At 35.5% G+C, this 25,675-nt stretch overlaps 1 protein-coding gene across 1 annotated transcript in view; it reads right to left on the bottom strand.

Moving 5' to 3' along the window:
- atp8b3 (ATPase phospholipid transporting 8B3) overlaps positions 1 to 25,675 on the bottom strand; it is a 63,672-nt gene that overhangs the window by 20,480 nt on the left and 17,517 nt on the right. Inside the window, exons 3-14 of the mRNA XM_059340400.1 lie at positions 12,570 to 12,829; positions 11,702 to 11,830; positions 11,356 to 11,414; positions 9,434 to 9,525; positions 9,167 to 9,280; positions 7,458 to 7,556; positions 6,798 to 6,859; positions 5,689 to 5,761; positions 5,429 to 5,499; positions 3,359 to 3,450; positions 3,072 to 3,230; positions 61 to 149 (exon numbers count right to left, since the gene is read on the bottom strand). Of these exons, the coding sequence (XP_059196383.1) occupies positions 61 to 149; positions 3,072 to 3,230; positions 3,359 to 3,450; positions 5,429 to 5,499; positions 5,689 to 5,761; positions 6,798 to 6,859; positions 7,458 to 7,556; positions 9,167 to 9,280; positions 9,434 to 9,525; positions 11,356 to 11,380 (876 nt within the window). The 5' untranslated portion in view covers positions 11,381 to 11,414; positions 11,702 to 11,830; positions 12,570 to 12,829. The remainder of the gene's footprint in view (positions 1 to 60; positions 150 to 3,071; positions 3,231 to 3,358; positions 3,451 to 5,428; positions 5,500 to 5,688; positions 5,762 to 6,797; positions 6,860 to 7,457; positions 7,557 to 9,166; positions 9,281 to 9,433; positions 9,526 to 11,355; positions 11,415 to 11,701; positions 11,831 to 12,569; positions 12,830 to 25,675) is intronic.

Raw genomic sequence — 25,675 nt, 5'->3', positions numbered from 1 at the left:
CAAACAGCTTAGAGTAACTCCACCAGCTGCTTGTCACCCACCTGCCCTCTCCCCACTCACCCCGATCACCACTTTGTTGAAAACTTTCTCTGTCTGAGTCCTCTTCACTCTCAGTTTCCCGGAGTTCCTTAGGATCTTGGTGTCCACGCCTGGTACAGAGCAGACAACTGTTAGATGCTATTGCTCCGGCGGCGAGGCCGAGCAAGTTGGGAGACCATCCTGCAGCCAGAGGGTGAAAGTTCAAGCCCTTGTGTCAGTAAGCATCTGCTGACGTGCCCTTGAGCAAGATGCTGAATCCCAACCAGTTCCGGGGGTGTCTGACCCCACTACCGAGAGGTCAGCGGGAAGAGAGAATTTCCCTTGCAGGGATCAATAAAGTATCACATTATGTTTTCCAGTGATGTTTCTCAATCTCACATAGACACATGCAGAAAGACACTGAGCTGCATATGTAAAAATGACACATACTGAGAATATGTGCCATTTCTGCAAACTGTTCAAGGACAGAAACTGATTCCAACTCCCTACAACAACAACACGTCAGCCTTGATCATGCATCATTTAAAGTAGGCTGTGTCAAGTGTGTGTGAGCAGGGTTATAATCAGGCTGAACTGGGGTCGCACCAATAGACAGTCTCTGATGAATGGTATAAAACCCATCTCTGAAAGAATTTGATCTATTGATCTGCTCTAGCAGAACTGAAAGGGTCATAGCAGTGAGATCCATGACACCTCTGCCTGGTCTAGTAATATCCGATCAATGATCACTTAGAAGACAGAAGGAGCCTGTAATCCGCCAGACGTTTAACAGACCCACAATTTAAGACAGAGCTGCAAGAGTTAAGTAGTATCCATAATTAGCAGTATAATGTATTCCATATAATAAAATTTGTCATTGAAACAAATTGAAGGCCGTAGTAAAAGGTGAAATGAGGATAGGTGTCCTGGACACAAAAAAACATTTCACAATAGCTTTATCTCTGTTATCATACACCTCCAGGGGCACTGTACCATAGAAAGCATCAGGGCTTCTTCTGTATCCCGTTTCATTCCCAGGGTCATTCTCAGACTCAACAGACCAGTTTGACAAAAACTGTGTCACCATGTAATGTGATAAAGTAAATGTACTTTATTTTCAGAGAGATGTTAGTGGTGGAATGTAACAGGAACTGTACTTAAGATAATTAATTAGCAACAATTTTAGGTAACACTTTACAATAACCATCTAAGTGATGTTTATAGATGGTTTATTAACCAATTATTTACCATTTACAAAGTGCTATACATATTTAATCTTTAAATGTTTTCAACCAATTTCTTAAAGGTATATGAATCACTTCAAAATCATTAACATAGTTAATATGGTGTTAAAAATGTTAAAATGAGTAACTAAAACTATTAATAAACAATTAATTATAATTAAATTGTTTGTTAATGGTAAAGTAACTATAAATTTATATGTAAATACCATCTATTTGTCATTTATAAATGATTTAGTTAGTTAAACAATCATAAATGATCTATTTACAATTCTAAATGGCCTATATACGGTTTATAAATGATGATTAAACATTAATAAACTATCTGTTTACCATTTATAAATGATGGTTATTGTAAAGTGTTACCCAATTTTAAAGTTATTTTTCATGGTTAAAATTTCAGAGATTTGTTTTTCTGCATTGAGTACTTTTACTTTTAATAACTTCAGTCCATTTTCATGATTATACTTACATACTTTTGCTTACGTAACACTTTTTACTTGCATATATTTACAAATAAGTTGAGACGTTTTTCTCAAGAATAGCTCAACTGTGTCACACTTCAAAGCAATTCCTTCAAAGTGTTCTAGTGTTTTAGTGACATTTTGCAAAGCAAAACTAATTGTTGTTACTTATTTTACTGTACCAAATCAACTTTCTTGCAAAAACAATGAGAGCGCATCCATCCTGCTCCCTCTCCGTGTGCTAAATATCAATATATACAATATGGTTTGGATAAACTCCCCAAAAAGACTGTTGTTCCATGTTGGATTATAAAACCTATGGAAGTCGTACAATGACAATGGAATGGAATTGAGCATTTTTAAAGTGTGGTACTTTTACTTAAGTAATGGATCCAAACAATTCCTGTACCGCTACCCTCAGACATAGAAAATCCACAGAAATTTATGTTATCCGGGCATCACTGTTGCCAAAAAGATGCTGGCTTTATGCTGGAAACCTCCACATACAGTTACCAAACCCCATTGGATTAACACATGCATTGACATAATAAATATGGAGCTTTCAGTGGCAAGAATGCACGGTGCTGGAGCTGATACTATTCGTCGCCTGGTCCCTTTTTATTTTTTATTTAAATTTTCCCTATTTTTCTTTTTTTTCTTCTATTTATTTCATTATTATTATTATTACTATTATTTTCAATTTGATTGTAATGTACCTTTTAATTTTATCGGACTGCTGTACTTGTTCTGTCTTTAACCCTACAAAGCCAAGTGTATCATATTTGATACACACGTTTTTGAGACCTCTACATCATCAGTGTGATATTTCCTTCCTGAAAAACCTGATGTATACATGTGTTTAAGATTTTAAAAAACCTGAGCAACAAATTGCACAAAAAAACCCAGATGTAGCTAAAATGTTACGCAGGTTCCACTGGTGGATCAGTCATTGCTGCGTGAAAACTTCATATCAACAGATGTATGATGTTGTGTTATTTTGCATGTTTGAGAAAAATGTTAAAAGGAAAGTCAAAGTCTTCATAGAATAAAAATGTTAGGTTTTTTGTTAGTTCAAGAAAAACAAACTGTGAGCAACGAATTGCACAAAAAGACCTGATGTATCAAATATAATACAAATTAGAACCCATATATGCAAATTGATATTGAATTTTCTTTTTTTACTTGTCAGCAGGTTCAATAAACCGTTTTTTTTTTTAAATATAATTTTCTGCCAATTATTTCATGGTTCAGGCTTTATAGGGTTAAAAGCAATAAAAAAGTTGTTCAAAAAAAGAAAAAGAAATGTATGTTATCCTCCTTCTAGATGGTATAATTCTGCTACATTTACCAGTATATACGGCCAAGCCGTAGGCAAACTCTGTGTTGCGTAGGACTGTTCCCCTCAGGAGGATGTGCTCATGGTTCAGCAGAAGACACTCTCCTCTCCAGAGCAGCTGGCCTCTGAAGGTGTACAGGCGATTGTTGGGCTCCTCACAGAGCACGGAGCCTGCAAAATAAAAGATTGCATGTGCTCTTATTTGGGACAAATCCTCAATTCTGTCCTGTTTATTTTCGTTCTGCTTTAAAAATGAACACATCTACTTTTGCATGCTTTAATAGAAAACATTTATTCACCATCAAAGGCAGCAAGCGTCTCCTCTGAGGGGTGAGAGGTCAGCTCATCGTGTGTAGCACCGAGCGCCTGCCTGAACTTGAGGTTAGTCTCTCTGTAGAAAGAAAAGACCGCACAAGTTATGTTAAGACCACACAGTTAATCTATTCATCAGAAATAATGTTTAGAAGTCAAGGCAGGTACATATATATAGAGGGTTATGAAATGTTCTATTTTTTTCTGGTTGCTTAGGCGCTATCGTTGATAACCATAGGCTATTCTTGCAGAACTCTACACACTAACCACAGAAACCTCTTACCAAACAAGTAAAACTTTATACATATCTTGCAAAGAGCAAACAATTCTTGCAAAACCCTTCAAACTCAATCAATACAGTCAACCCAGTACATACAAACCATCATTTGAAAAAAGCACACAGAGAACTGACTACGAACTGATAGAATAAGTAAAAAACCCTTGTGGCTTCTGCCAGGCCAAAGCAGTTTGCAGTAAAGTTTTGTAATAAATGTAGTAAACACACATAGACACAGGTTTACAAGTGAGTATGGATGTATATTTTGAACATAACACACTATCCGTATAAAATATTCTCGGCAAGCAACAAAAAAGCAGTACAAGAGAAAAAAACAAAAATTGTGTTTGGGGAAAAAAGAACAGAAAACTAGGCCAAACCTGGCCTAGTTTGTGGGTTATAAGACTTCATACAATTCACTTGTGATGTGGTCTTGAGCTAGGTAGCACATCAGTCAATGTGAAAAGGCATTTGGCAAAATAATGTACACTACTGATCAAAAGTTTTAGAACACACCAACTTTTCCAGAATTTAATTGAAAATGATGCAGTTTAATGTCTCAGTGTACTCTGAAATGAATGCACATTTGCAACATTTAAAATTCTTTATTGAGCATGATAGTGTTTTGAAAGTTAAAAAAAAAGACACAAAATGACCAAAAATAGACACAAAATGACAAAAAAAAGTCACAAAAAGACACAAAATGACTAAAAAAAGACACAAAATGACTTACAAAGACATGAAAATAATTAAAAAATGGACAAAATAGCCCGAGACTCCATAGAGTTAAGTTGTTAATCCACTTCTTGTTTCCTGAAAAAAGGCCTACTTGTATAATTCTGAAATGTACATTATTTTCCAGTTTTTGTTAACCTTACCTTTTTTTATTTACCTCTGGCAGTTTACCACTTACCTTTGTACCCTTTCAAGCTGTTCATTTGACTTGAACTGCTTGAATTTCAATAAAAAACTGGAAAAATTGGGGTGTTCTAAAACTTTTGACCGGTAGTGTATATGTAGACAATGAAATAATGTCAACATCAGTGTTTAAAGCTTTGCTAGAAGTTTGTTATTATTTTCTTCAGAGGTACTTCAAGAATCACTGTTCGTGTTTAAGCGTTGATGAAAGAAATTAAATATCTTTGGTTGACAAAGGAGTTTTCTGTACTGTTTTGTAGTGACGAATACATTTATTTGATCATATGAAATCATTAAAAGGTCTTTACTCTGCAATAAAAAAGGCCCTTTAACCTCATAAACTGGTGTTAATTGGATTTGACAAGTGGTAACAAAATCATAAATTCACATTGTGCAAACTACTACTATAGTCTTCTTTTACTGATCCTATACTATATCTGACCCAACTTGCCCTTCTATGAGCCACCACAAAGCCTCAGATGTGCAGACAGGGCCCCTCGGCACTCCTGCAGTGTATAAACGATTTTAGACCTTTAGAGGTCACTAAGTTTTAGTTGTCAAGGCCCCATGGTAACACAACAGGAGCCTGGAGAGCTTGGACCTCTAAAATCAATATCACCTTTGAAATCACATCTTAAAACTTCTGATTACCTCCTTATTCATGTTATTGTTTCTACAGTTATATATTTTTTTTACACAATATTCATAGTTTTTATGTTGTAGCACCTAGTTGTTTACCTACTAGAACAATGGTCATAAGGTTAATTCATACAAACATGCATATGATGAATATATGATGAGTTGAGTGATTCATTTTCAACAGAATGAGGTCTTAAAATGTGAGAACAGATTCGTTTCTTACCCATCGATATCCGCCGTCTCCACATAACACAGACTGTGAGGTTCTGAGCTACACAGGAGGAGGAGGTCAGCCTGAGAGGAAAGAGAGAAAAGAGAAAAATAAAAGAGAGGAATAAGTAGAAGTTACTGGAAATACAATTTTTTTCATTTTAAGAAAATACTTCAATATGCTACCTACAGGCTAGGTTAACATGCAATTTGATTCTACTTGCACAACAATGAGTATGCTGATTGATTTGTTTTATAAGCTGAAAATCTCACAGGGATGACTTGGTCTTTGTGGATCCGCAGCACATCTCCCACATGCAGATCCTTCCACTGTAGTCTGCTGAAACTGAGATGGTAAACAGATGATGAAATGGGGAAAAAGGTAATGAACGGGTTTCATAAGTGGAAATCTTATATCATTTGCTGGTTATAAATCTCCATAATATGCAAAAGATGCAAAGCAAAAGTAAATAGATTTTCATATTAAAAGACACAATCAGTAAGCCAAATGTAAAAAAAATAAAAATAGTATACAATTTTACAGCAAGACAAAAACCTTTAAATACAAAAACTAACAAAACACAACAACTACATCTAAATTATGAATGTTCTAACATTTATGACAATTACAATTATTTCTCTCATGAAAAACAAGAGTAGAGCAGGCCTTTTTATTCAATTATAAGTTCAGAAACACAGTGATGCTTACTTCCCATCTATAAGTATACTCTAAAAAGTTGTCTCCTAGTCCAGTAGTTCTCAACCTTTTTGAGTCGCGACCATAGACTGTATAAAGGTCGCGACCCCCAATTTAACATGCATGTTGTCCGCGACCCCCGCTCACTCCGATCACCCAAAAAAGAAACAAAATGACCAAAAAAAGGAAACAAAATGACCAAAAAAGACACAAAATGACCAAAAAGACACAAAATGACCAAAAAAAGACACAATATGACCCAAAAAAGAAACAAAATGACCAATAAAGACACAAATTGACCACAAAATGACCAGAAAAGACACAAAATGACCAAAAAAAGACACAAAATGACCCAAAAAAAAAAGACACAAAATGACCCGTTTTGGGGTCCCGACCCCAAGGTTGAGAATAGCTGTCTTAGTCCACAAGGGACAGCATATCATATCAGCATATCATGTGGATTGTCTTAGAAACCGTATGATGCAAAAGTATCTCTGCAGACTGGAGAAGATGTCATCAAGAGGTTGGTCATAGTTTATGTCGGGTCATCACTTTTCTTTTTGCCTTGCTCTAATGCAAAAGGTACACTCTAGGGTTTCACTCATTCACACTTCATTAGAGCTTCATTAGAGGGTTGTTTCAAACTGCAAGTCCTGAGAGAATAACACACTGTCTTTGTCCTCACCTCTGGGAGATGAGTACGTCACAGGGTCGAGAGTTAATCTCAGAGTCACTGCGTCTCCTTGCCTGGACCCAGGATGAAGAGAGAGCGCGTCCAAAAAAAGAGAATGAGAGAAGAGAAAGAGATAGACTGAGGAGTGTGACAAGGATGAAGAAAAAGAGTGATGGACATGAAGCGTGCGAGAGGGAGGGTGGCCATGAAAGGTTGAACTGGAAAAAGGAGAAAGGAGAAACGCCATTACGGGGCTCTACAGTGACACCAGCTGGGAGATTTACACCCTCCACTAAATGATTAGTCAATAGAGAGGGGTCAAGCAAGCGTTTCACCCAGAGCTGTTAACGACCGTAACTCAGTGATGCACTTAACCAGAGAATTCTCCATGCAAAACATCACGCCTGCATTTAAAGGAAAAGCTTTAATGATAGGAGAGAAAATTAATGCTACTGGGATGACTGGTTTTGTCAATGAGGAGAGGACAAGGAGTCAATGCGGACAATGAAGGAGAGAGAAGAGTGCATACATTCTTAAGTGCCAGGTGCATAAATGCATGCGTGAAGCCGGTCGTATATTTGTGTTTAAGATCATGCATTTGTGTGTGAGCGGGTGGATTCATCGCTGAGGGATATTCTGAGGGTGGCGCTACAGGATGAATGGTGGTCTCACCATGTCGTTGGCAAGGTCTTTTAATCCTCTGACAGCGAGAACGATGAGCAGCGGGATGATGGTGATGTACCAAGGTATGGCTGAGATAGCAGGGACACACTGGAAACCACACGTAAACATGGATACACACCAAGGTTATTATCGTTAACGAAAACGAGCGAAATAACGAAAACTAGAATTGAAAAAACATTTTTCAAAGATGTTCTGCCTTTAGAATCCAAAACTATGTACTTTGGGAATTTCCCTAAGACCTGGATGAAAAAGGACAAATACTTATTGAACATTCTGTTGGTTGCAGCTAAAAAGGCTTTAACCAGGAAGTGGTTATTGCAGGAGAGCCCAACTCTAAATGGATGGATGGACATCACAATGGACATTTACAAAATGGAAAAGATAACAGCATTTGTCAATCATAAAACAGAGCAATTTACTTTATACTTTAAAAAGTGGATTCACTTTGTAATGCCCCAAAGGCCTGATTTTGTTTTCACTGATAGCTAATCATCTCACAAACAGACTACCCCCTAACTGTTTTACTGTTCTTTCTACTTCAATTTTATTTCTTTACTATATTGTGTCGATATGTTCGTGCTTTTGAGAGACTTTTTCAAATTTGTACTATTCAAGTCATAGTGGTGAGCACACACACAGAAACTATGATGAATGATGTGGAAATGTTTGACACTAAAAACCAATTAAAAAAAAAAGAAAAAAAAAAAAGAAAAAACATTTTCGTTAACTGAAATAAAAATAGAAATGAGAGCTTTTTAAAATACGATAACTAACTGAAATTGTATTTTGTGGTTACAAAACTAACTAAAACTAACTAAAATTATAGTGGAAATTCGTTTTCGTCTTTGTCAACTTTTTTCATACGTAAACCTTTTTGGTTGATAAGAAATCTATTTCATCTATCTGGTTTTATGACTTAATAAACTTATTGGGGCTGAGATGGATCAGACAAAGGAAATAAAGGCAACATTTATTGTGACTTTTTTGAATCTGGCACCCAACAAATACCCCATTACAAAAAAACTAAAACTAACACTAAAACTAACAAAAACTAAACTAAAACTAAGCATTTTCCCAAAAATAAAAACTAACTAAAACTAGCAAACTCACTCTAAAAACGAATTAAAACTAACTGAATTTGAGAACAAAAATTCACAACGAAATTAGAACTAAAACTAATGAAAAAAACAAAACTATTATAACCTTGATACACACACAGACATGGACATGGGTCTAAAATGTAATAATGTTGAACTATAATTTATAAATGCCAAACAGATTACTTTACCATAAACAAACATAATTATTAGTTTATTAATAGCTTTACACTCATTATAACATTTTTAACACCATATTAAGTATGTAAATCATTTCAAAATTATTCTTATACCTTTAAGAAATTGCTTGAAACCATTTAAAGATGAAATATGTATAGAATTTTGTAAATGGTTAATAATAATTGGTTTATAAACCATCTATAAACATCACTTAGGTGGTTATTGTAAAGTGTTACCGAAACATGGATTACAGTGTAAGTAACATATCTGCATCATTTCCTTGACTTCAGACTATCTGCACATAAAAAAATCATACTATGCTCTATTTTTTTTGCATCTTTGGATAAAGACTATGACAAAGTAAAGCTCAAGTCAAAGCATGACAGACAGAGAGAGACAACTGCATAATCTTCTTCTGACCTGCAACACCACCATGAGGAGGAAGTAGACATTAGCTGCTCGCTGGAATTGTTCGAACAGTGTCAGAGGCAGGAAAGTCAGAGGGGAGTACTTGTGGCTGCGGACCACATTGTCCTGGCAACCGACATGAACGGCAACAGAGAGAAAGGGAAAAGCACAAGGGAGACACGTGTATTAGCACATTAACCTGCTACTCAATGCATCAGTATGCCAACAGGTGTTAGGTTACCGTGTGCAGGGAAGGAAGCACATGCACGACTGACTCACCGCGTATCGCCCCCAGCGGAAGAACAGAAAGGATTTCTTCTGTTTTTGTTTGTGGTAGTGGCTGTTGTTTGCCTTCACCGCCCATGTGAGGCCTGTCAGACACACATTAGTAGGACTCTTAGCTCTCAGAGAACATGCACATGCATAACTTAATGCATCATATACATCAGCAGACCACAGAGAGATGTGGGTGTGTGTGTTCTTCTATGAATGTATATTAATGTGCGAGTGTATGTAGTGTACTGCTGTTAACCATATCTCGAAAAGGATTCTTGCATTGTCAATTCAGAGCTTCAAAAAGGCAAAAATTACTTTATTAGCATCTGCTGGAGAAACATGATCCTCTATAGCAGCTATTCTCAACCCAATTGGGGTCGTGAGATGATTTCTGGGGGTCGCCAAATCATTTTGGAAGTCAGCTCTGTCTCCACTGTGTTAAAGTGTTCATGTGTTAATGTGTTTTAATCTTTTTGGTCACTTAATGTCTTTTTTTTTCATTTTGTGTCTTTTTAGGTCATTTTGTGGTCAATTTGTGTCTTTTTTGGTCATTTTGTGTCTTTTTTTTGGTCATTTTGTGTCATTTTTGGTCAATTTGTGTCTTTTTTTGGTCATTTTGTGTCTTTTTTTGGTCATTTTGTGTCTTTTTTGATCATTTTGTGGTCAATTTGTGTCTTTTTTGGTCATTTTGTGTCTTTTTTTGGTCATTTTGTGTCTTTTTTTGGTCATTTTGTGTCTTTTTTGATCATTTTGTGGTCAATTTGTGTCTTTTTTGGTCATTTTGTTTACTTTTTTTGGTGATCTGAACTGTGCGTGTGAGATTCTGTTCAGTGAGCGGGAGTCACGGACAACATGCATGTTAAATTGGGGGTCGCGACTCCAAAAGGTTGAGAACTACTGCTCTATAGAAGAAGATCTGGACCTAGGTAAAAGATCACATGCAGGCTGCTTTGTAAATATGACGCTGATTGACGTCATGTGCATGTATTGATATCTGTTGTTGTGTTTACATGTGTTTGTTTACAAAATAATGGCAATTTGATTAGCATAAAAGTAAATTTTATTTTATTTCTTTTGGTTGTGTGGTTTTATTATATTTGTTTTATTTATTTAGGATATTTATATATATATATATATATATATATATATATATATATATTTATTTATTTATTTAATAATTTTCCTTTTGTCAATTCCAATATATTCTGAATATTCAAAATAATTTGTTATTTACTTTTGGAAAACATGTCAGTTTATGATTATGCTGTTATATTATCAATGCATCAGTGGCATAAAATTGACTTGAAATGACAACCTTGTTGATCGCAATTATTTCTGGGCGATATATCATCCAACAAAAAGTAGTTATCGGGGTGTGTTCATATGTAACTCTTTTTATATTTTTTATAAAATTTCTTTCCTAAAAAAAGGCAAGTATGGATTTTTTTTTCTTAATGCTGCTGACAGTATTTTCTAATTTATGGACGGATATAAACAGATATCTAAAATTCCATTTGAAAAAACCTTTGAGTCCAATATGTCAACAAAAGAAACAGGAACTTTGAACCTGGCTTTATCCAATTTTCAAATCTCTGTTTTGGAAATGTATGCAAAATAGCACTTAGGAAAATGCATTATTTGCATATTTTGACATATTTCAGAAAACCATTAATCATCTTAATGTAAATCATCAACTAGGAACGTTTTATGGTGATATCTATTAGTTAAAATGTTTTACCCTATTTACCTGTTTCTTGCCTAAATGGATATGAATGTTATAATGATACATTTCATTTCAAATCACAAACACTGAGAACTCCTCTCGCCTCTGAATGCATCTCAGTAAACACAGTGAGATAAACAAGAACAGTGAGCACCAGGTGGAGAAAAATCACAATAAAGGATTGAGATTAAAAGAGACGTACCAGATTCATCACTTTCTTTGGCCATGATGCAGAGGAGACGTTTGTTGGCTCTGGTTATTCTATATGAAGGAGACAACAGAGTGAAACAGCTTGTGTCAGCTAAACAGTAACAGTCTTGTAACTGATTACACTATGTTACCATGCTTACCTATACCATAGCACAACAGACACAAGGTAATAAATCACTGATGCTGATCTAAACAGACTTCACTATCAGTTGTAGCTTTAAAAACCCTACCCATCCTCGATTAATCACTTGATTACACAAACACAATGTTACTAAGGTGAATTGAAGGCGACTATAGGCTTGTTTTCTATGTGATGAAATACTCAGAAATATACCAACTCTTCGGGTTGAATCTCTGCTGGAAGCTGGATGAGTAATCCTGGTGAGGGAGCCGAGGCTGCTCAGATCCAACCGCCTCAATCAAACCTGCAAGGATCCAGTTCTCGGCAGATATAAATCAGCCGAGAACTGATGACAGTCATGCTATATCTTACTACTTTACTGTTTAGTAAAAAAAATAAAGCTTGAGAGGACATAAAAATAGATTATCCTAATTATTTTTTGAACAATGTTTTTATTCATTTTCAATAAGAACATACAAAACACATCAACACTCACCACACTAGCCAAAAAAGACACAAATTGACCAGAAAATGATAAAAAAAATACACAAAATGACCAAAAAATACACAAAATGACAAAAAAACACACAAAATGACATGACATGACATGAAAACAAAGACATTAAGTGACCCCGCTGAACACACATACACAAAAAATAAATTAAATAAAATGAATAAAAATTTAAATAAAATTAAAAAAAGTGTGTGAATATAAAATAACAATTACAACAAATAATATTTTTTTTTTCTATAAAAAAATTGTTACACTCATTATGCTTACAGATAAATATAATCTACTGTTGCTTGAGAAAGTCCATTAAGGGTGTCCACACCTCTTCAAATTCTTGCACTTTACCCTTAATTACATAGGTTAGCTTTTCTAATGTAACACACGTTGCCATTTGTCTAATCCAAGATTGTGTAGAAGATACTTCAGTCTCTCTCCAAGATAATGCAACCATCCTCCTGGCCTGCAGGATTATACCTAAGATTATCCTAATTATTAATGAATTCTGTATGTAAATCGGTTGATACTTTCTTTGTTTTTACTAAACAGCAGAATTAAGAAAACCCAAACAACTTACCTTCTTTGTTAGCCGGTGTTGACCATGGGCATTGTATAGGTGTGCCTATGCCAGGTGACATAGCTGAGCCATCAATAACGAAGCTCTACAAACCACAACTAGACATCGTCTCGGCTGTTTTCATAATCCGTCAGCTAGTTTTCATAACACACCTGTGTCATCCATCCCCCTCCTTTTTCTGTATATCCTGGGCCGCACCTTCCTCTCGTTCCCAGGTGAGGGCTCCGGTATCACAGACTGCATTCCCCTGTGCACCTTCCCTGAGAAGAGGAATGGAGGAGGGGCACCAAGAACAGTGAAATATAGCCATATCAAATCACTGTTTTGTTTCTTGCCATCCTATGCAGCTATTAAACTGTAAAAACAGAAGCATTTTATAGTCTTTGGGAGCAAACTACTACAAATTAACGTTTGTAACATATTTACTGGGTGAACTTTAGCTAACCTAAATAACTTTAGTGTCCCAGGAAGTCTTTTTAACAGTATGGTAATGCTGCTTCACTGGGAATATTGGTTTACAGGGGTGTAAGAGCAGTAAAACTTGGCATTCAGACTTGACATGCAACACCAATTCCAAACTCCAGATCTGATTTTCCATTTGCCCTTTCTCACACAATCTCTCTCTCAACAAAGTGGTTATGTTTTCTGTTTGGTTTGTCAGCAGGATACAGAAAAACTGATTTCTCAAAACTTGGTGCAATAGTGTAGCATGAGCCAAGGAAGAACCCATTACATTTTGGAGCTGCTCCAAATCATGTGGTGGATACATTAATTATTTTTCATTTCCATGAACACTGAAAGATACAACATGGTCTCACAGGAATCCGTGAAATAGCCACGGATTCGCTTAACTCAAAATCCGTGGAATAGCCACGGAATCACTCAAATTTCCGTGAAACTGACACGGATTTTGCTACAATGCAAGTTAATGACAGTCATATCCCGTGGCTATTCCAACATACAAAGTGATTATGTACATTCACTGAGTGAATATTTAGAAAATAAAACATATATTTCTCGCTAGAAATGTGATCAAAATTCATTTTTATGCAGAAACTAAGTCAAAATATTGATTTTTTTTCACTAAAAATGAGAGAACTGTCCGCCATGTTTTTTGTTCTGACCGCCAGGACCTTGAAAGTCACATGACTTGGAACACGTCAAAACATAAAAAGAAGGAAATAGTTTTTAAAAAATAAAATAAATTAAAAAGAAAAAAAAAATAATATAAATAAAATCAAAAATCAAAATCACCTCCTTGCAAAAGCATTTAGACTCTATCACAATACTTTTTCAAATACCTACTTATACCTAAATTGATAGGCAACTTGAAAATCTGAAAAAAATAAAATAAAGATAATAATGATAATTTGAAAATCACAATAACAGCCTTAATAATTATTATTCTGTTTTATAACTTTAATGAATATACAAAATACAACTGCTTGGTGTACCATAACTTTTTTGTTCATTTCTTCACAAGGAAATAAATAATTTCCTTCACAGTCACATACAGTTTCATTCCTACATGTAATGTATGTAAAAAAAAGAAAAGAAAAGAAAGTCTAGTTTTGAATAAATTAGTCACAAACTTTCAGATAAAAAAGAAACATTGAACCAAAATGTTAAAAATGACTGAATGTTCTTAAAAAAGGCATTCAATAACTCTAGGTATTTTTCATATGGCTATTTTTATTGAAACTAATGCTCATCTTTATATAAGTCAAGCCATGCACTCTTCCAACAGGGTTCTATTCAACCTTTGTGCCTTCTTCATGAATCTAATGCCACCTGGTGGAGGCGAGCATCCACTGCAGTTTAACCATCAGATGAAGGTCAAAAAGGGTGAATTTGACAACAGTGGAACCTCTGAACAGAAGGCAGCTCGCTGAATTTATAGGTTCACTCATTGTCAGTTAAATGTACTTTTTGTGGTTTCATATCTCTTTGTCTCATTTCTCTTCCCTATGTAAGTGAGGTCGTCCCCACGAATGCCACATATCAACAGCTGAAGGTGTGTGTATCTTACGACTTATATGTGTGTGTATGTGGGTGCTTGTGCATATCTAGGGCGATCTGTGCTATCTATTTTTACAGCTGGGCTGTGAAGCACAGTGGTTAGGGTGATGTGCTGATGGTGGGGTGCGAATGCTCTTAGGCCTTCACAAACAATGATAGTCAAAAGGCCAGGTTTCTCTACCACAGTTTAACCGTTGCCCATGATGGCTGCCAAACCTCACAACCAGAAAGACGCAGGAGAATGGTCTCTTTAGGTCTTCGGCTTCTTTTTACTCTTCAAATGTGAGAGCGAGCTACACTGTAAAAAAACAAACTGTTGTTTTTACGGTAATAAACCAGCAGCTGTGGTTGCCAGAACTTTACCGTAATAAATACAGTGCAACTTTTTTTAATATTACGGTAAAAAGATATTGGCTAGGTTTAAGATTGCCATTTTATTCCATTTTTTACAGTATAAATAAAGAGTTTTTCCATCAAAAGAAACTCTGTTCTGCCATATAATTGACAAGAAAATACTTCATAAGATTTTACTATTAAATATGACAGTATATTTTTGTATATTGTGTTTAGAACATTTAACAGTTAGAAAAAGTATTTTTTACAAAAGATAAATGCAAAAAATTACAGTGATGGCTTACATATTTAAAACTTTATCTCAGAATATCAGTTGCTTTCACTTAAATTTGCATCTAAAATCTCAGAAAATATTTTTATTTTTTACTCGTAAATGTACTGGTTTTAATCTTAAAGAATATCTGATTTATTTTTCTCAGAAATTTGAGTTTTTGTCTTTTGCCACTTTCATCTTTATTCATGCTATTCAAGTTTGTTTATATATAACAGTATATTTTTGACACAAACACAGTGCCAGTGAATATTACAGTAGAGTAATGTATTTAAAAAAAAAAAAAAGAAGTAAAACATACTGTTTTGGCTGATATATACATTTACGGTGTTTCATTGTTACTGAAACTGAATTAACTCATTTATCATTTTACAGTCTTTTACTGTCATGGTTTAGCAGTTTTTTACCGTAAAATCTACAGACATTTTTTACAGTGTATATTGATGGTTTACATATTACAAATTTTAGTCAGTATCTCAAAATAAGATAGAAAATAAATCAAATTAAAGTGATAATAAATCACTTAATTCAGCAAATATCCGGGAGATAAATTATACTCTTAACCCTCTATGGTACGCATTATGATGGCAGTAAGGAAAAAATGTTTTTTTGTCTTCAAATAGATACATTTTATAATTCTTTGTTTTGTGGAAGTTTTTTGGGTTTGTTGCCCATAGGCAACATTGTACCATAATGGTGCACAAGTGAAAAAGAAAGTTTTTCAAATTCATTTTAACATTATTTATTTAATAAACATGTGTAAAAGATTCAGTAGCTTCAACAGGGTACATGACATTTTAAATTTAAAAACATTATAAAAGGAACTTTTTTAACCGGTTTCATTCAGGTTTACTCACCTATCAGTAGGAATATTTTTTTTTCCAGATGGAAAAGGGCCAGGAAATTACATTTTGAGTTTTTTGTGGTGCAAAATGGCAAAACTGTTTCCTTTGGGAAAAGTCTGCAAAAAGGGTGACAAATTAAAGCATTGCTAGTTGTTCCCTATACTCTTCCCCTTTTTTAAAGTATCACAACACTCAAAAACATGCATTGTAGAAATTTGAGAGGCCAAAAATGGGTATGTTGCCTGAGGGCAGCACCGTACCATAGAGGGTTAAATAACAGGTTCACATTCACAAAGATGTTTTGAAAAAACACTTACATTTATACACTGAAATCACTCTAATTGTTTTCCTCTGTACCTATTTATAAATAGATTCCTTCCTAATGTAATTAAAATGTAAAACATGTGTTACAAAATCCTCAGTCCTCATTCTGTGCTTAGCCAGAGCTAATATGGCCCTTCAGCAACCCCAGTTAGCCAAACCAAGTGGGTACCTTTTTAAAACTGACTGTGGATTTTGTGCCCTCATCCCTCACAGTGGAATCACACTAGGAAATAAACTCTTCACAGCCAGTATTGAAAGGAGGAATGATAACAGCAATTACATGTGAGTAAGTCTCGAGAAAGACTTGAAAAAACCCTATCCTTTAACCCTTTGATGCACAACATGGGTCTAAAGTGACCCGACTGAGTTTTTAATTTTCTATATCTTCGCAATAAATTAATTTCATCATTTAATATTCCAGGTTTTCCTCAATCAATTTGTTTTTCATCATCATACATCCTAATTTTTTGTTTTTCATTTCTTACTTTTTGAATAAAAACCCTTTTTGTATCACTACGCTTCTAATGCACAACATGGGTCAAAAATTTCATTATGGGGGTATTGTGTGTATAATTTTTAAGGAAAAATGAATTTAATCAATTTTGGAATCAGGCTGAAATATAAAAAAATGTGTAAAAAGTGAAGCTCTGTTAATACCTTCAAGATACACTGTATGTGTGACAAAATGATACCTAAACACGTTAAATATATTAAATATATGAGTGTGGAAAGTAACTATTTGAAACAAATTACTATTATTATAGTATTGAGTCATTTAATTTTAATACAAATTTGGATAAATGAGTCATTTTTGACCCATGTTATACTGTTATATAGAAGTGTTGTCCATATGTTGTGCATCAAAGGGTTAAATAAATGTGTATGCTATATCTGAGACCCGTGAAGCTAAAAAATAAATAAATATCAGCTATGTCTTAGGCAGTGCAGAATGTGGCTGGACAATGCAAAGATAATTAATTAATAATTATTTTGTCCCTGTTGAAGCAGTAAAAGTGTAAAACTGGCAAGTCTTACATATCTAAACTGGCAGAAAATACTGTAATTGTACAGTCCTAATGTCATTTGTAGTTCCGCAACTGCTGTCAACATTAGTTGCACTTCCCATTTATTTCTACACCCTTTAAATTCTCGAAAATTGACCACTTGACAAAGATGTCACTTATTAAATACATATTTCCACTACACATCACATGCTAAAGTTCACATCCTTACCACCACATCAGTTAGTGTGAGACAAATATGAGAGGAGATCAGAAGTTCTGCTTCCTCATGCTCTGTTAATTACAAAACGGAAATATGAAAAAAACAGCTGTTAAACCTGCTAAACAATGCACTCTGCAGTAAGCAAGAAAGTAAATGTCAGAAATGAACTATAAAAAAGAATATCATTAAATCTTGAAGGTTATACTGCAGAAGCTACTCCAGAAATTTGATATAATATTTTTATAATATATTTTTATATTATATAATATATTACTTTTTTCCTTCAGTTAAAAGTGCTTTACAATATTTAGAGTCTAGGGCCAGGATTGTCTGCATGTAGCTCCTACCTCTGATGTCAAAAGGACACAAAGAGTTGGCTGAGCTAATTGCACTATACTCACTGGAGCAACCTGAAAAATTATTGGCCAATAATCAGCTAATAATTGATACAGATTACCTACCGATGATATAAAGCCAAATTGTTTTCATTGACACCAATACACTATGAGGCACACTGTAAACAATTGTCTTGTAAATTAACAGTAAAATACTACTTGCCAGCATTCTACTGTTAATTTTACAGTTCCCTTACTGTTATCTACTTTACAGTATGTTACTGTGATAAAACCACATACTGAATTACAGTAAAATCCTGCATTTCATAGACTTTTTCATTAGACTAAAACACAGTATAGTGCTGAAGCTAGTTGCAATATTGTTGCAGTATACAATGCAGTCATTTTCTGTAAATAGAGCATATTACTGTCTGAAAGCCAATTACTATGAATTAAGCGCTGTCTTCACAATAACCTCAGTAATTTTAATATACCATGATTTATCATTTAAGTAAAATACAGGCATTAAAAAATGTGTACAAGAAGAGACTCATATATATATATATATATATATATATATATAACATATCATATATTTTATGGGAAACGGCAAGCTACCTACAAATATTGCCCAGAATGCATTGTTTTCTACAGTATAATACAATTTTAATGAAAAACAGTATGTTACCGTCACAATTTGGCTGTTTTCTTACAGCAATTTGTTACAGTGCAGTAGTTTGCTGTTTGGTTATAAGGGTCAAAGACGAATAAGGATTTAAAATGTGAAAATATATGAAAGTGTCTAAAAATTCCTATTTAAGCTCTTTCTATGTTTATCAGACTGTTCTGTATACAACTCAACAACAGAGATTAATTTTAAGAATTAAATTTGCACATTTTTTGTGGATTGTATGCAAAATGTATGAAAAATGTCCTTCCCGGGTAACGGGAATTGATTTTAAAATAATTAAAATTTCTACCATTGTTAGCTTATAAAAATTTATAGATATCAATTTTTAGAGTTCAACAAACAATTACTGCTCAGAAAAACATATTTTTATCAAAAATGTTTGCGATATATTTGGTTAGTTATACTGGAATGGGCTTATTAGGTGCTCTTGATCGTACAATCTTTCATGCCAAAAAGAGAAAAAAACTGGAAAATGTATTAGAATACTTTACAGTAAAGGTAAAAATATTTGTCATTGTATCCTCAACTCAAGAAAACCTGATTGTGTAAGATAATATTACATTTTAGGTGAAAAGACTTCACTCCATCACTGTTACCCGGAATGACATGTTGTTATCCAGGAATGACGTACTGCAAGATTTCAAAGTTTTTCACTACTCATGAACATATTTTTCAACAGTCATACATAGTACAAAGGGAGAGACACTGAGAACTGTTAAATATTTGAAAAATACATTTTTAATCTTAATTTCAAAAACAGAACTGACCGTTTAACAGAACACAAGTCAGGTCAAGAGAGAAAGAGAAAGAAAGAAAGAAAGAAAGAAACAGATGGCGTCAATTTGACCCTGGAGGACCGTATGAGGGTTAAATGTAGGCATTTCATAAATTCATTTTGCTGGCATTTCATAAATTCAATGACGGTACATTTTTAGTAAAATACCTTAAAACTGAAAACTGATTTGTCCATTAAAAAGAGGTAACTTGAAGAACTAATGACTTGTAAGTTAGTAGTTATAAACTATTGATGTATTTGGCTAGGGGTTTTTTTGGAGGTGATTTCTCCACATTTCCTGTTTTTGCCGCTACCACATGCTTTGGAATGTTTTCCAGTCCTTGACACATAGCTTTGATGAGCGGTTTGTTGATGGCTCAGGCTCTGACAAGCGGGCTTGTATATCTGATGCATAGTAGAAGATCACATCCGGGGTTGTGGGCCACACAAATGAGTTTTTACCCATTATCTGCCGCATGCAGCTCACTTGAACTTCAGCATGGATGCTGCGAATGTGTGGGTTCACCACATTAAGGACCTGGCCCACAAATGGCATGCCATCATATTTGACAACTACAAACCTGCCAGCTAGGTCTGGTGTGATGGACAGTTGTGGTGTTGCACTTGTTGAACTTGTGGGGGTTTCCTCTGTGTCCTCTGTGGTATTTAACTCTATCTCATATGGATTGTGGCAGTCACAGTCACTGCTTGTTCCTCGACTGCAGAAACAGGACAGCTCACGGTGTCGCAGTTTCCCAGGGCCGAGAGACACAATCTGGTGTATTTTCATGGTGCCCTTTATGACTGGCAGCTTTTCAGGGACAGCTTCATCATGTCGCAGGATGTCCTCTTCTGGGATCCAGAAGTATTTGATACATGAAGATGTGCTCTGTATGGCATCAAAGAGGTCTTTTGGGGTCTGGATGTCGGCTCCCATTTTCACCTTTTCATCAGCAGTGCGCTTTACAGCGCCACCCACTCCGTCAGGGGCCCCTTTTCCGTGAGCCTTTTCTGAAAAGTTCCACGTGACTTTTTTGAAGCCCATGATGAAGGGAAGTGTGCTCAGTAGATAAAAGTTCTTTTTATTTCTATACTGAGTCACAGGCCCATCACTCATGAAGTGGATCGTCGTCACACTGGGGTTGCGCTGCTTGATGTCCTTTAAAATTGGCTCGATGTGTGCCCACACCGCTCTCTCATCATGGCGCAGGCTCTCTGCAATTGTTGCATATGACTGGATCCCTTCAGATGTGTAGACCACACTTGTTTGTATAGTGGCCTGTTTACGGCTTCCACCAAAATGGAAAGCTTGGATTTCGGTGTGAAGCTTGCAGGCATAATTTTCAGAGAAGTCCATGTGGAACACTACTTCGGTGTCACTGATGGTGTCTTTCAGTTCTCTGCACTTCTCAACTTGGTGGATCCAGTTGAAATGATGTTTGGCAAGTACATCAAGTTTCTCGTTGAGTGTTTTTTGAAGGTCCTGCCATGTGCCATCTTCTGTTTTTTTGATGAAATTGGTGAATTCCTTATCACCACTCGTGGTCTTCACTCTTTCCCACTGCTGCCATTTAGTGACACTGTTTTCTTCTGGGAGTTCCAATTCTATTTCTTTGTAACAGCAGGTCACACACACACGATACATACAATCCTTTTTTTTAAGATCGCACACTAAAGCAGCCAGCAACTCTGAAACACTTGCTGATTTCAACACTCCATGTTGGGCTAGTTTCTCTGCAAGCATCTGGACATTTTCATGTTCTATGCACGCGCAAGTGTCACGATCACTTGTTTTTGGTTCTGTCACGTAGAAGGGACGTAAGCGTAAAAACTGTCTATATGACATAGTGTGTTCCTTGTTGTTTTCTTTGTTGTATTGAACATGGAGTTCTTTCAGTGTTTTCTGGAGGACTCTTCTCTGTACCTTATCTTTGTTTTTGGTCACTGTGTCTTTTTTCCCGGGTAGTAGTCTGCTATTTTCATCCCTACAAAGGAAGCTTGTAACCTTTTCTCTCTTCAGTGCAGCAAGCTTCTTGCCTCCACATGGCCTGTTGTTTGCGCTGACATCTTTTGTTTTTTTGGTCCTTTTGAGACGTTTCCTTAGTTTTTCAGATTTTTTGTTTAACCGTTCAAGTTGCCTTTTAAGTTTGACTACTTCATCTTTCAGTTGTTTCTTTTCTTTTTTCAACTCAGCAACTTTCTTTGATTTATTACAATTTCTTAGTTGAAGGCTAGATGAAGCTTGTGGTTGGCGTTGGTTTAGTTTGTTTGGGTCGGGAGGCTCGGATGGATCTGGTTCATTTTGTTGAAGAGGTTGGGATGGGTCTGGTTCATTTTGTTGAAGAGGTTGGGATGGGTCTGGTTCATTTTGTTCAATAGGTTGGGGTTCTAGTTGAGGATCTATGTATGAATCCATAGAATCTGGGGTGTCATTTAAGATTTCATTTGTCCTCTTCTTTCTCTCCCTCTGATTCTTTTTACTTTTCCTCCACTGGTCCCTCTTCCTCCTTGCATCAGAAGGAGTCATCTGCCTGATGGAGGTTTTGGGCTTTGATTTAATTTTGTGTTTGTGGTAGCTAGAGGAAAATAGAATTGAAAAAAAATAAATAAATTACTAGACATTTCAGGCAACCCTGCTTGAGGTCCCGACCCCAAGGTTGGGAACCACTGAATTTTCTTTTTTTATTGATCTGCCTTACACTAACACCTATTCTTCTTCTCTTCTTCAAAATACCTTGCTCTCTTTTCCTCAAGATATTCAGCCCTGGCTTGTGGATTTGCATTCTTCCTGGCCCTGAACAGTCTCTGCCTCTCTTTATTAGACGGCGGCATCTGAAAGGACAGTTGAACTTGAAACCTCACAAATAGTAGTGGTAGTTTGCGTGTGTGCGGGGGGTTAACAACTCTGCCTTTTGAATCATCACAAATGAGGCGTGAGGGCTTTAATTTTAATGCTAGGCTCCAAACAAATCTTCATAACTCAAAACTGAAGATCTCACTATGTAAATTCATAAATTGTCAGGACCTGATGTATGTAGGGATGTACTGTATAAAGTGTGCATGTAGTATGAAATATGTGGACATGTTCATAGTTCAAACTTGGAAGAAGAAGGAAATCTTAACTATTTCTATCATGAATTGAAGAAAAAATACAACTAAACATCATAAAATATCAGACACACATAAGTCTGTTATTAATATAACATTACAATATCAACTTGATGCTTAAAAACTGACAAAATACAAAATAAAACACTATATTCATCAACATGTCCATTCTGGATAACAGAGGACATGTCCTGGGTAACAGAAGATCTTTGTTATCCAGGGAGGACATTTTGTTATCCAGGGAGGACAAAGAAGCTATTTTCCCGCCAAAACTTGGCTAAACAATGGCCTAGCTAGCTAAAACATAACGTAGTCTTCATCACATCAATGATAGATTTCACATGGAAAAGCCATTTTTTAATAATAAAACCAGCATATATGTTTTATTAGCGTTATCCAGAAAGACACATGATTTTAGGACATCATACACCAGTGACCAAAAAGGTCCAAATATCAGCATTTAAAGAGAGACTTATTGACCTTTCAAGAAGTTGTCTGGGTCCATCAGAGTCTTCTTGATTATGATGTAGCTGGTCAAATGACTACAGAAGTGCTTTATGGGTAATGGTGGAATTTCAATGTCTGTTACCCAGTGAGGACATTAGGGAAATCCAAAAATGCGGACAAAAGTATTACTTGTGTAAAAATGTAAAAAAGCCTTGGGTTGTTACTGTATTAGTAGGTATTATTGCAAACAACACCACAATTATGCCCAAGTAGATTATGTATACATTTCTTAATTTTTTTTGACATTTTGTCAAATTTTTATAGTTAGATTTTAAGCCCGGACGTTACTCAGGAAGGACATTTTGGTACTTTTGAGCACCATAGCTCCTTAAATGTTTATTTCTTACAATAGGTAATGATATAAGTAAATAAAGAGGAGTGAGTTGGAGAACATAATGTAGTGTTTTAAAATGTTTATATATTTATTACATAATAAATATGCTTCGGACACTGAAATTGAGATGTCTCGTCTTTGACCCATAAACAGTTTATAAACTTATAAATACAAAAATGTGAAGTTATTAGTTATATATCTGTATCAGCCATGAGAAGCAGGTAATTATTGTAGTTATTGGGCAAAAAAAAAAATCATATCACATCTCTGATTGTAAACTGCCACACTACAAAGCTCCATTCTAACTGCAAACGAGAACAACAATTGAAAGATCCACTTCTAAACAGACACATTAGTTATCTCTGCAATTCATTACACCTAAAAATACAGGCCAGGTTTCCACTATATGTTTAATGAGAGCATTTACGTCAATGTAAATCTTTTGCACAGTGCTCATGTTCCTAATTCGCTACTGTATTTATCACTGCTGCACTTTATACTGCTTATTTATGCTACCTATTTATACCGCCTATTCACTTGCACTTTAGTACTTTTAATATGTTGGACTTTTCGCTGCCTGTTTATTGTTATTGTTCGTCTGTCTTGTAACTTTTGACGTGTGCTGCTGCCTTCTTGGCCAGGTCACCCTTGTAAAAGAGGTCTCGATCTCAATGGGTTTTTTATCTGGTTAAATAAAGGTTAAATGAAAAAATGTTTGCACTTCAGTATCTCACAAGATCTTTACAGTGCACGTCGACCCTCAGACCAGCCGACAACAGTGAGTGTGAGAAAAGTCTAGCTGTGGGAAGCTTCTCAATGCTTGTATTTCTCAGGGGCCTGCATCACTGCTCTAGGGTTAACAAGTGGTACAGTGCAAAAGTCACACTGCAACTGACTATGAGGAGATCACCTCAACTTAACTTCCTGTTTGAAGTGGTTAAGTGCTCAGCCGTGAACTAAGGATCAGCAATCAGGCCACCAGACCCCAAAAACACAACAAACCCCTTAATGCGAAATAGGTTAAGAAAAAGCCAAAGGAAAGTAGTGGTGTTTCCACTGAAGTGGAGTTACAATGAACAAAACCTTGTTGAAAGTAGAACATGTCTGGGTGGGATGTGTGTGTTTGTGTGTGAGGTGTGACATAACATCATCAAAGTTTACAGGAAGAAACCGAGTCGACAAACCTGCAATAATGAGTCACATCATCATTAGCAACTTTTCACCTGAACAAAGTGAACAAGTGAAACGTGTGGGTTTACTGAAATATGTCATTAGTGATAAAACTGTGGTTAAGGGGATATTGGGAAGTCAGTGTGGTACTCTCAACCTTGGGGTCCCGACCCCAATTGTGGTCGCGAGATGATTTCTGGGGGTCGCCAAATCATTTTGGAAGTCAGCTCTGTCTCCACTGTGTTAATGTGTTTTAGTCTTTTTGGTCACTTAATGTCTTTTTTTGGTCATTTTGTGTCTTCTTTTTTTTAATCATTTTGTGGTCAATTTGTGTCTTTTTTGGTCATTTTGTTTCCTTTTTTTGGTCATTTTGTGTATTTTTTTTTAGTCATTTTGTGTCTTTTTTTGGTCATTTTGTGTATTTCTTTTAGTCATTTTGTGTCTTTTTTTGGTCATGTTGTGTCTTTTTTAGTCATTTTGTGTCTTTTTTGCTCATTTTGTGTCTTTTCTGGTCATTTTGTGTCTTTTTTGCTCATTTTGTGGTCAATTTGTGTCTTTTTTGCTCATTATGCTTCCTTTTTTTGGTCATTTTGTTTCTTTTTTGGGTGATCTGAACTGTGCGTGTTAGATTGTGTTCAGTGAGTGGGGGTCACGGACAACATGCATGTTAAATTGGGGGTCGCAACTCAAAAAGGTTGAGAACTACTGCTGTGGAGGACTGATTCTAATAACAAGTATTGCCTATGTATCTAACACTTGAAATAGGTTATTAAAAATTAAATTAGTTATACATTTCTTTGTGCCATAGATCTCAATTGTTGTCCAATAACACACCAATGATTCTCACTGCTGCACTGTCTAACGTAGTTCTTCATTACAATAAAGATGGACACATTAGTTTACTTTTAAGTTGATCCTACATACACCTAATAATAAAACTAAACTCAAATCAACTGAAGCCAGAGATAAATCTGCTTCTACGTGTTCACATGATGGCTGGCTTGTGTATCTTTTAGATCAATGCTTGTGCATGTTCTCAGAAATTAACACTACGTGTCTGCAAGATGCATGGTACATATCTGCCCTATTGCACATGAATGGTAGGGGGCAGTATGGGGGCAGTATGGTGACAGGGTCAGAGGCCAATAG

Source organism: Centropristis striata, chromosome 9 (assembly GCF_030273125.1).
Source record: "Centropristis striata isolate RG_2023a ecotype Rhode Island chromosome 9, C.striata_1.0, whole genome shotgun sequence".
Lineage (NCBI taxonomy): Eukaryota > Metazoa > Chordata > Actinopteri > Perciformes > Serranidae > Centropristis > Centropristis striata.
Note: the sequence above shows the minus strand (reverse complement) of the source record. Positions and strands in the feature narration are given on the sequence as shown.